This window comes from Cupressus sempervirens, chromosome 3, assembly GCF_028749045.1.
Source record: "Cupressus sempervirens isolate cs-2001-9-10 chromosome 3, ASM2874904v1, whole genome shotgun sequence".
NCBI lineage: Eukaryota > Viridiplantae > Streptophyta > Pinopsida > Cupressales > Cupressaceae > Cupressus > Cupressus sempervirens.
In genome coordinates, this window is record NC_143120.1 from 608473606 (window position 1) to 608486675 (window position 13070).

At 35.1% G+C, this 13070-nt stretch overlaps 1 protein-coding gene across 1 annotated transcript in view; it reads right to left on the bottom strand.

Moving 5' to 3' along the window:
- The window catches only part of LOC149568148 (anthranilate synthase beta subunit 2, chloroplastic-like), a 144811-nt gene extending 132243 nt beyond the window's left edge, over positions 1 to 12568 (bottom strand). The window contains exons 1-2 of the mRNA XM_089821144.1: positions 12283 to 12568; positions 11930 to 12114 (exon numbers count right to left, since the gene is read on the bottom strand). Coding sequence (XP_089677270.1) covers positions 11930 to 12114; positions 12283 to 12397 — 300 coding nt within the window. The 5' untranslated portion in view covers positions 12398 to 12568. The remainder of the gene's footprint in view (positions 1 to 11929; positions 12115 to 12282) is intronic.
- Positions 12569 to 13070: the final 502 nt, after the last annotated feature.

Genomic DNA, 13070 nt, shown 5'->3' on the forward strand with positions numbered 1-13070 from the left:
ATATCAAGGTAATATATGATGAGTGCAATCCTATTCTTTGTGAAAAACTAGTGCCATCAATATTTCAAAGAATCCAATTATGCATTCTAAAACCAAACACATATATATCTAGTATCACTTTCAAAGGGTGAAATTTGAGTATCAGAGGTGAATTTGGAATATGTACCCACAAAGGATCAGGTTGCGGACATCTTTACTCAAAATCTTTCACTATTGTAGGAAACTTGGTCCCATCCAGAGGTTCTGCAAAATGTTGTTGGCTGACTAGAAGTCCAAACAAGGAGAGTCTCAATAGTAGGCTTAGGTAGCAGAGCATTCTAATGAGAAATCAGCCTTCTATACATTCATGGCCAAATGAATTGAAAGTTTTGTCTTCTACCAAGATGGTTAGTAAAATGACTATTAAGGGAGGGTAATAAAGTATTAGAATATTGTAATGTTTCTTTGATGATCATCTTAGTATTTAATTTTTAGATAACATAGAAACTTTCCTGTTAGCTTTTTTAAAAATTTCTATTACATTCCCATTTATTCTCTATATAAGGAGACCATGTCTCCCTTTATAATTACTCGTTGATGAATAATGAAATATTGCAACATGGTATAAGAGAACAGAACAAATTTTTTATTTTTTTTAATATTCTAATTTGATAGTAGTGAAAAAATTCTGAAATTATTCTAGTTTATTCTCCAAAACCCATCTAGGGTTTTTAGTCACATTTTTGGCATGTGATCGTGTGGATTTTTTAAGATTTGAAAAATATGTTTTTGCATTTTTTTGCTTGCAAAATCATGAGAGTTTTTTTTCAACCATTTTTATGGGTTTTTTTGCAATTATAGGTACTTTCCAAAATAAAACAACCATTTTGTGGTCATTTTTTGTTCATCCTGACCATTGTTTATGGTTGATCGTAATTGTCCTCTTGTTTTCTGCAACCTTTTGTCGACCTGTGCCTTCCTTTTCTAAGCACACATGACTAAAATAGTGGTTGTTTCTTCTTTAGACAAGGTTCTTTATTGTCGACGGGCTCATTTTATTAGTTCGCAAGCCCATTCTTTTTTGTAATATGTTTGTCTAGAAACAAAAGTTTTTTCTACAACTTACGACCACCACAGAAGTCATTTTTGGCACACAAAGGGTTTCTCCTATCTCAATCTATAGCTAGGTGTTCAGTATTTATAGTTATTTATGATATTATGCTTTTCTACAGAACTTCTTCATCATTGACTAGGGTTTTTTCAATACCCTCTATTTTTTAGTCTAATTCTAATTCTAATTGCAAATTCTTGATGCATTTTTTGAGAGATTTTCTAGGTTTCCCTTGAAATTTTCTAGGTCTTTTGAACTTTCTGCATTGGAATCTGTGAACATATTTTTGTTGTTGGACCTCAAGATCAATACATGTTTTCTACCTCAGTCTTGTTCATGACAAGATTTTCACACATTGAGCATATTTTGCCATGATACTTGTGTTGCAATGACCTTTGACATTAGTATTCTACAATGGCATATCTGATGAATATTCTACTTGAAGGGAGTAAGAAATTCAATTGCAAAAACTACAATGCTTGGAAGCAGCATATGATGACGATCTTTGAATAGAAATGTCTTGACAAAATTGTTCTTGGCAAGACTAATCATTCTAGAGATGAAGGTAAGGAGCAAGACAAATTTGATGAGAAAAATCAGAAAGTTGTTATGCTCATCAAACTTTCAGCCACTAATGATCAGTTGTCGCAAGTTCCCTCTAGCAAATCAACTACTGAAATTTGGATGCATCTAAAAGGTTTGCATAAAACCTCTAATAAAAGTCATGTGTTCTTCTTAAAAAAATGTTCTTCACAATCATGATGGATGAACAGGTTTCCCTACAAGATCATCTGAATAAAATCAAGGATATTCAAGATCAATGGGAAGCAATCAGATGCAAAATGGAAGAAGACATGGTGGTGATCCCTCTAAAAGATCATCTTCCTAATGCACTTCGTTGAGACTCTCAACATTGCCTCCATTCATACTAACGTGATGTTTTCAAATCTCAACATAATGCCCTATCAACAAGATTGTTGGAGATGACAATTCAGCAGTTGTACCTGTTCATCTTCCAATGAACAATCTTTATTAGGAAGCTCCTTTCATAAGAATGAAGGCAACTCGAAGTCTTCTCAATCTTCTTCGTAGAATACCTTTGCTTAGTCATCAAAAGGCCTAAAGAAGAAAAATATTCGGTGAAACTATTGGCATAAGTATCGTCATATGAAGTTGGAGTGTCATAAACGCTTAGCTGTGCAAGGCCTAAAGCACATATAGTGGAGCACTCTGAGCAAAGAGAGTATTCCTTTTATGCCTTCATGGTTAAAAGACCTATACATCATGTGGAATCTTCTACCTGGTACATTGATTCAGGTGCCTCCCACCACTTTACTCATCATCAAGATTAGTTCGCAAATTTTTAGCCATCCCCAGATTCAGTTAATTTTGGAGAAGAGTGCATTTTTATTAGAAAGGGCAATATACAAATTCAACTCGAAGAAAGGAAACTAACTTTCCTCAATGTGTATTATGTTCTAGGGATGGAACTCGACCTTCTCTTAAACAATCAAATTCTGAGACATTCACCATGCCCTTCAATTCACATCAGTGCAATATCATTGATCAGGAGACTCGGACTACTATTGTCATGGGTCTTCAGGATCATGGTTTATTTTGACTTGTTGATTTCGGTGATTCTCAGGAGTTTGCTATGGCAACCAAACGCTCCTTTATTAGTACACTCTAGCATCTGTGACAAGCGCACTTAAATGTTCACTATCTTTCTCAACGTGTTCCAGAAGATCATGTCATTGGACTACCAGAGACTCAGACCCAAAATCTTGGAATTTGCAGACCATGTCAGGCTGAGAAAGAAACATTGCACTTTCTTTTGAAATGGTGACTCCTAGAGAGCTTCTAAGGTATTACAACTAGTCCATGTTCATATATGTGGACCTATGGCCACTCCATTTGTTACTGGGTCCAAGTATTTTCTACTTTTTGATGACTTCAATCATAAAATGTGGGAATATTTCCTTCATCAAAAAATAAAGGTCTTTTTTTTTTTCAAAAGTTCAAAGCATTTTTAGAAAAAGAGTTTGGTCAACATATTGTTACTCTTAGAACTGACAATGGGGGAGAATTTTGTTTCTCCACCTTCTCCCATTTTTGTGAACAAAATGGCATAAAGCACCGATTAACAACACCCAACACCCCTCAACAAAACAATGCCTTTGAGTGGAAAAACCGCATGTTCACTGAATTGGCCCAATCTATGCTTGAACAGAAGAGTGTTGAAGAAAACATTGGGCTAAAGCAGTCAAAATTGCCCTATATCTTCTCAACCACTCTCCTATAATAGCTGTCAAGAAATAGATGTGGAAAGAGGCCTAGTAAGGTTGTAAGCCCAAAATCAGTCATCTCAAAAAATTTTGCTCCACTACTTTTTTCCAAATCCATGATGCTAAGCACGGCAAGTTGGATACCAAAATCCAAAAAATCATGCTAGCCTAATAAGCTACAGTGATCATCACAAAGCTTACTAATTAGTTGACATTGAAACACATCGTCTCATCTTCTAAAGTGATGCGGTCTTTGACGAGGAACGAAGGCCATTTCAGCTCTCTCCTCTACTTAAGGATCAGCCTGTCAAGGCTCAACACTTAAGAGTTTGTCTTCCAATAGGTCCACCTGATGGGAGTACTCCAACTAGGAAGGCCCTAGTTGTTCCTGTCCTTGCATCTCCACCAGTTCCTTCTACTACAAAATCTCCCAAACATGCAAGTCACACCCCTTGATTTTCCTTAGGACTCGTCCAATCTTCTGTTTGATGAACCTGATCTTGTTGCACCTCCTACTGCTGATATTGGCACATCTACTCTTCAGTCTAAAATGGTAGGGTAAGATGATTGGCAATCTTCATCATGATGAGCTCATCGAGGGTAGAATTGCTCAAAAAGAAGAGCAAACCTTTTGATTCTGTCAATTTTTCTCTCCTGATCAACATTCATAGTGTGTATGAGCCTCAAACATACACAAAGACAAAAGGGATGCCCAAGTGGGAAGAAGTTATGAAGACTGAGCATCATAGTCTGTTGAAAAATAACACTTGGTTTCTATCAAATCTCCTTTTGGGGAAGAAACCCATCAGATACAAATGGGTACAAAGTCAAATAAAAGGTTGATGGTACTTTAGATAAGTACAAGGCTCATATGTTACATCCCAATTTTTGACCTAGCTTGAGTATAGCCGTTGAAGTTCACATGAAGTCAGTTGACAGTTTAAATTGATATAATCTGGCGAAATGGTAAGATAGTCGTTATGATTTCAAGTGAAGATGATATGTTAGTTGATCATTAATCATGAATTCATGGAATTAAGATGAGAGGTTAACCGATATGATTATTTATAATTTATAATTTAATTACAAAGAAATTCCTTGCAGGGAGCATGTCGAAGGGGTGGAAGCATTGTCAGAAAAGAATTAGGCAGGGCATCACCATCACTAGCAAACGGGTAAAGGACCTAGCGATTTGAAACAAGATACATCTATGGAATTGCATGAGTTATTTAAATAAATAATTTAAATAAAATAATTGAGTTAAAATATAAAACGTATCTTAAAAACTTTAATTTTTAAAGGATTTTAATTTATCTTTCGTTATATTGTTTTTAATAAATATTTATAAACGTACATTTAAATATAAAATCATTTAGCACCATTATAATTTAATAATCAATTAAGTGATGTTTATAAGTGCATATAAGATTTTAATAGTATTCGAATTATTATTATTATTATTTTCGAATTACAACTTTCCAACTTATTCCTTTTCAATTTAATATTCTTTGCTCTTAAATGATAACTCTTGGCATAGCAAATCAATTTAATATTTGGCGATTTGGATTGTATATTCGTTCAACTTTTCCAATCTTTTAATTATTTTCCTTCTTTTTATAATTTGATTGATTGGAATTCGGATGGTTTTCTTGTAACCAATGGAAGCTGTATAGACAAGCTCACGTCTATATTATTAGAATTTCAAACATAACTCGGCACCTTGTCCTTTTCCAAGCTTTGGCATTCATTATTGCTTTCAGCCCTGCGAACCATATTTTCATTTTGAAACCTTCAAACAAGCATCCAGAATCAGTCGCAGACGACGCAGCAAGTAAATAAGGAGCATACGGCTAGGATATTGCTGCCGGTTGAAGAGTTCTCTCAAGAACCCATGCCACATCATCATAGAATTAAGTCACGTAAGACAGCATTAGGATTCCACAAAAGAAACAATTACTTTTCCTTTTCTTATTTGAATTAAAATATGCAGTTATCTCTGTAGGTAGACGTACAGGATTTCATATACGTCTTGGCAATTATTTTTGTTTTTTTGCATCATCAAACTGTACATAAACCCATCGTATTTCATTACCAATTAGTCTTTTCATTTCCAGCTTGTCTTTTCATTTCTAGATTGACTTGTTTTCTTGCTGTAAAACTAGAATGAGGATGTCCATATTAAATCTTTAAAAAATCTTTATAAACTGATGAAGATCAGTCAAACTATTCATTGCTATTCAAATCAGATAATTGGATTGATAACCGAATGGACAATCACCCTGAATTTTTCTTAAGGAGGAGTTAATTTCTGATAACATTTACTATGAAATATGGAATTAATGATCAAGCAGAAATGAGATATTGCTTAAATCAGTAAATAGAGCCATACGTAACTCTTTCAGTCTGCCTTTATACTTATAATTGATGCATGATTATTGATGAAGCTGACTGTAGTCTTTCAAGATTATCTTAATCTTTCAAGTTTAATCGATTGCCATAATATTGTTTAGATATAAGATTGTTATCATCATAATAACAGAACATGTAATAATCAGTAAATCTTTGAATGACCTTCTTCTATGATAAAAGTTATAATATAGTATCGAATGTTGTTTAAATCTGAGTTGAATATCAAAAACGGAGTACCAAGAAAATTCACCAGGCTAAGAGCCAAAATAAGGTAAATAAGGTACAAGACATAACAGTAAGGTAAATTGTTCAGGCACCAAGAAGTCACCAGTCTGATGGCCTGATTATGGTGAGGAGGTGTAGATGAACCTATCAAAAAGGATTACAAGAATGTTCACATTTTGAGATCTCTGAAGATCATAATCATAGAATATGAAATGATGGATGAATAAATGAAGGAGTCGTCTGCTCTAAAAATCTTGAACACCTGGGACTCACTCGACTGTGTAGCCGAGAAGATGGGTGAGGAGGTGTGAGAAAGGAATCATCATTAATATGAACCAGTATCAGTTATGATATTTCAATATTTATCATTTAATATGAAATTCTAGCTCATGCATATTCCTGTTATGGTCATCTCCTGCTGCCAAGTCGTATGGCGTGTTCATATCTTGAAGTCGAGTGGATGGTAAGATGTTCCCTGTCAATTCTGGGTACGGAGGGCCTTTCTCGTCAGAGATCGTGTGGGGATAAATTGTGGTCCGAGGTTGGGTGGTAAAGCCCCTGACAATGTTTCACCTCACTCGAGATGTCGGATATGCGTCAGACAGAGATTAGCTATGCATTCCTATGATTATTAGAAACAGGTACTATCATTTTATTTATGAGGAGGTAAGATTGAATTGTGTTAAAATCATTGTTATCATTATTTTACACTTGGATAGAATTGTGATTTGTTTTCATTTATATGAATATCAAATATAAATATATTTCTAATCTTGAGTTACTGTCACAGATAAGTAATCGGAAGGAAAAGAAATCCGAAGCCCTAATTGATTGTATGACAGCTGGAACCTTAAATGATACAGTGGTATTGGAAGCCCTAATTGGATCCGTGGTATCGAAGCCCTAGTTGAATCCATCGTTGCAGAAGCCCTAAAATGAATCCGTGATCGTGGAAGCCCTAAAGTGGTAAAGCAGTATCAGGAGCCCTAAATGAACCGATGGTAATTGATGCCCTAATTGGTACAGTGATTTGTGATGCCCTAATTTAAATTATAGTGTTATTTAGTTGTAATCATCAAATGATTTTTGAGATAGTAGTTTTTAGATGATAGTCGACTTGTGAAATTGTTATAGTGTATTTGTGGACTAACCCGGGTGGTTGCAGAAGCATCCCTAGTTTGATTCGAACTCAGTTTTCCGAGGTATGTGATTTCAATTTCTGAAGTAATTTCATTTAATGGTATTTCAAGTTTCTAGTTAAGAAAATTTGTGTAACTGATTTTAACGGTAAATCATATTCACATGAACATGAATGATGTAACTGCTTTCCTATGAAACGAAGTAGTAACGGTATTCCTTGAGTATGATAGATGTTAAATTAGACCCTAGAAAACCGGTTGTTGCATCATCTCATTATCAAAGGATTCTCTCAACGTGAATGAATTGATTATGAGGAGACCTTTTCTCTAATAGAAAAGATGAGCACCATCGGATTAGTCCTCGCCATGGAAGCTTAGTGTGGCTAGAAGGTCCATCAAATGGACGTAAAGTGTCTTCCTGAATGGTGAGTTAAAGGAAGAGGTTTAAATGACGCGACCTCCTAGATTCAAGGTTGATGGTAAAGAACACCAAGTATTCAAAAATTGAAAGCACTCTATAGCCCAAAAAAAGCTCCTCATGCATGATACATGAAAATTGATAAGCACCTAACAAATTAGGGTTTCCAAAGGAGTCCTACAGACTCAAATCTATATGTCAAGACAACAAGCAATGAGACCATCCTTCAGATTATATATGTTGATGATTTGATCATCATTGGTAGTTCGGCATATTTTATTCAAGGAATCAAATAGAACTTATGACAATCTTTTGACATTACCAACCTTGGGCTTCTGCACTATTGCCTAGGTGTCAAGGTTTGGCAGTAATCTCATGGCATCTTCATCTCTCAATCTAAGTATGCACGAACTTTGCTAGATAAATTGAGAATGTGGGATTGCAAACTTGCATCTACATCTATGGAGTTTAACCTGAAGTTCTCCGATTGAGAATGAATTCACATTCAAGCAACTTGTGAGCAATTTAATCTATCTACTACCACTCGACCTAATCTTATTTTTTTAGTGAGTTATATATCATGCTTCATGAAAGCTCCTACTTCAGAACAGTGGGTTGCAACGAAGCGAATCCTACGCTATATCAAGGGCACTTCAAATTTTGGTATCATCTATGGACGAACCAAAGATTCTAGAATCATTAAGTACACAAATTCAGATGGGGGAGGCTCTGTTGATGACCAAAAGTCTACTTCCGCTTATGTCTTCGGTTTGGGCACAAGTGTTATCATTGGACCAGCAAAAGAATGTATCTCTTTCCTAGACAAAAGTTCAATATCGAGGAACAGTCAAAACATCTTGTGAGGCAGTTGGGCTTCTAAGGACACTTTCAAACATCCAAATGTCTCAAGAAGGCCCTTCACCCCCCCTTCTACAACAATCAAGGAGTGCTCAAACTCACCAAAAATCTAGTCTTTCATGACTAAACCAAGCATATTGACCTTCATTGTCACTTCATCCTCCAATTGGTTAAAGATAGATCTATAGATTTGCAAAATGTTCCTACAATGGACCAGAGTACAAAGGTCCCTACTTTTAGAAAAGTTTAGAGGACTCCTTGGTGTAGAAGAAAAATTGACCATCAAGGGAGGGTATTAGAATAATAAATCGGTAATATCTTATTTATTATTATTCTAATGGTCAATATTGTAAATCTTGTAAACATTAGAATGTTTCTAATATTGTATATATTCTTTTGTTATTAGAATGTTTTGTAACAGAAACATTGTCTTTGTAAACTATAGATGAGCATCTAGCTCATTCTTTAATTCAATCAAGTTTTTATCAATTACCTGTGTAATAGTTTCTTCCTAAGAAAAAGAACAATGTTTTTTTATTTTGGATCATCTTCAGCATTCTTCTTTGATTGTTTCACTTTCGGCTAAGGTACTACTTTCTTATGGTGGGATTCATTGTCTATTCTCTACTCTCCTATGGGGGGATCTCGATTGTACTTATGTGACCAAAGTATACTTGGGGGGGCATGTTGAGTCCTACATTCTTTAGTCGCATGTACACTTTTGTTTCCTTTCTCTCTGGTTTTCTTCTTTACTCCATCTATAAAAGATTTCATTTATTTGTACATGTGTACCTCAACAGGCCTTGTAGTCGGGACCCATAAAGCATCCATCATTGTATTCATAATTAGGTTTTTTTTACTTCTCCCTAAGTTAAGGTGTTGGAGAAATAGGAAAATCACCTAACAATTAATTGATGATTAATTGATTATTATGCCCCTTTCACTTTATGGGCTTCAACTTAATTATGGAATGTTTTTTTCATTATTAGATTGTGCTTTATTGGTCTCATAGCATAGGGTGAGGACACTTGTCATGATCTAATCTAATCCTCACCTAGACTTTGATCTAAGGTTTTTCTTTCCTTTTTATAAGGATTCGATCATTCATTTTAACAATTAATACAGGCTATTGCATCAACATAATTCTGAAGTTGCTTAGAAGAGCAGTTTCTTTGATCTCTCTTTGTCACAACTATTTTTCTTGCAGGTGATTTTTGAGAGCTATGGGGTTCAACCATCAACAACATCAAGCACTACATTTGAAGGAGAAAACCAAAAAATCCCAACTCTGAAACTAGTTGTACAGTTGCTGGTTTACATCATTCCCAGTCACCAACGATCATCCTTAGTGTTACATCAGTCATGTAAGGTGTTGTTCCAGTTATCAGAAGGTTATATCAGTCATATAAGGTGTAGTTCAAGCATTTTGGAATATTATATCAGTCATATAAGGTATTGTACCAGTCATCAAAAGGTATACCAGCATACATAAAGTGTTGTTCCAAAATTCTAGAAGGTTAGATCAATTATACAAGGTATTGCCCCAGCTAACAAAAGATTATATCAGACATTATTAGTGATGTGCCTGACTTTAAGAGCATTAGTTGAACATTTGGAGTGCCTTATTAGTGGCCATATGTTCAAGATCTGTCATTGTCCACTTGTAAGTTGAGTTGATTTGGCAAGAAGTAATTTTTTTTATAAAACATTTTCCAGCTTGCATACAACGTTGTCATCATTTCTCTCATTTTGCAATTAAAAAAAGTCAATGTTGTCAACCTTGGAATATTGATTTCTAATCAGATTTTAGTGTAATTTAAAGGTATTTGAGGTTTTTTGTGAAGTTTCCAACTTAGTTGTTCAATCAGAATTTGTATTAAAAAATTTAGTTGCTGTTCTAGTGGTATTTATTCTAGAAAAAATACAAAAAATCAGAAACTAACTAAAGTTATCAAAAGGGAAAATTACTGTTGTATTAGAGCTTGTGGATTAATTTGTAATAAGATACATGCAAGGGAGTGATAGGAAAATCAGACATCAGCAAAGAGAAGAGGGAAGAGGAAACCATAGATCATAGGAGGATAGAAGTGGAGAGGCGAGCCTTCAATGAGAGAGTCCATGGTAGAAATAGCTCAGATTTTGAGGGAAACGAATCAACAACAGAATGCTACCAAGCCAAATCAGAATATGGCTGAAGGAAGCGAATAAGCTAAAGATAGAATCTCAATTAATCCCCTTTTGAAGACATTACGCGACAAATTTGTGCAAAGAGAAGACGATATATTTGGAGAAGCGCAAGAACTACCACTGAGACAAAAAGATGAGATGGCAAGGTTTTGCATACACTACAGTGTCCTAAGCCCTGTAATCCACCATGACATGTCTTATATTGAGTATTATGAGATGAAAACAAGGAATGAGCACAAAGGGGGAAAGAGATATCGGCATGAGTAGCCCTGAAAGACATACAATGTCAATTAGGGAAGATCATCATACCAACTTATAATGGATTGAATAATTGCTCAACTAAGGCACATTGCAAAACATAAATAATACCAAATCAATACAGAAATTTTGTTAATCAGCAAATTATAAACCAGTGATCAGATAATATCTTCCAGTGAAGGTTCTTATTGGAAGAACCGCCTATGATTAAAACGCAGAGCCGACCAGTAGATGACAAGATTTCAACAAAACCAGACCCACAAGGATTTCCAAATGGATAGGAAACAATTGATGATATAAAAGAAAGAAAGGTCAAATACGTAGCCATGATATATCATTGAGCAAGAACAATAAGGACTAGATGTGCATGTTGGAGTTAAAGAATCCACAATAGTGGATGTTTTATTGTCTGCTAAATTAGAACTAGATATAATGATATTCCAGCAATGAGTAAAATGGCACCAAAATTGAAGCTTTGGAACCGGGTTGGGAGACTCGCTGAAAAATGGTTGAAATCAGCTTTTCTTCTGGGATGGTTTCACTGCTCCGATTTACATGTGAAAAGTTTAAATTTTGAAATACAAGAGACTGTACAATAATAGATCTCTGGGTTTGTGAGGATCCAGGCTTAATGATTCTAATCCTAAGCCACGCTAAGTAGTATTCTTAATTAATTGCATTTATAAGGAAAAAGGCCCAATTTTAACTCCTATCCAATTATTTGAAATGCCTTAAAAAATAATTTAGCCCCAATATTATCCTTGTGGAGACTTAAAAGACAGTTTTCCTAGAGGCTCGACTGGTTTCCTGTAAGGCTTTACCCTCTTCGAATAGTAGAAATTCCATGTCAACTTCTTGTAATTTTTTAGCTCCTTGAAGTAGCATAAGATTTTAAAAATATGGTCAAGTGCTCCTCGTGGTAGGATCGACCTGTCAGGTCTAAGGTGAATCGCAAAAGAACAGAGTAGATGATTAACGATTATATAGTCCGTTCCTCGGGAAGAATGTTCTCATGTACCCAAGAAAAAGATTGTGAAATTGAAATTGTATGAATACTGACCTGGCAAAGATTGTAGGTGAAACTATCATAGTTGTCAATAACCACAATAGACCTTCCAACATTCCCATGTGCTGGTAAGTCTGAAAGTGTCTTGGAATTTTCAGTCACTGTGGCTTGTACAGGCTGAACACCACCAGTCAATCTGAAAGTAGTACGAGAGGTTTTGTATGGGCGTCCCAAGATTCCTAATATGGGTAAGGCAATGAATGAACCATCAAAAACAAACATTGAAACAGAATGCCATACATGAAACCAATATTAAAAAACTCGATGAAAAAACAAAACAAATTATGATCATGCAGCGTATGGTTAAAATGGACGAGGCGGCAAGCATGACAAGGATTGTTGCATACTTGAGCGAGAAAAGCTTTGAGAGGGTCTGGAATTAATCAGTCTGTTGTGACATACTTCAAATTGGTCGGTGTATAGCTTTTGTACCGCGTAACCAGTTGAGCCTATAGCTGCCATTATAGTTTGCACCAGAAATCTCCTTGTACTCTAGCAAATAAGACTGAGGAGTTACCCTATCATTCTCAGAATAAAGTTAGTTTTGAGTTCCGACGATACAAACGTACGTAACCTCTGTAACGAAATCTACGAATTTGAAAGGAGTTCCGAATCAAAGCTCTTGACTTGTTTGATTAAATAGTCATACTCTGCAAATATTTAATGAAAAAGTTCGTCTACAAAAGGATGGTGACACAAGTGCGGTTCTCAAACTTTATTTTATATTTTTATTTTTACTAAGATGATTTCATTAGGGGCTATAGCTTTGTTCATTTTATTGAGGTAGCAAATTATATTGGATTTTGAAAAAAATATTAGCAACTCAATGTTTTGGCTTTAACAATGCATTTTATAAGAGGTTGTGCAATAGGGTTCAAAAGTGGTCAAAAGTGTGGATCAATACAAGACTCTAATGGTGTCAATAGTTGCTCACTAAATATCTAATTATTATTATTAATAATAATAACTCAATTTCAAAACTAACAAGTACCTGATTACAAGTGCTTAGGTCTATGGGTTTGTTCACTACCTTTTAGGCCCATCATTGCCCATGTACATGCCTTCGTTTAGATGCATGTCCAAACATTTTGTGACTTAAAAACTAAAGCTTTCAACGCATTTGGGCATTTAATCC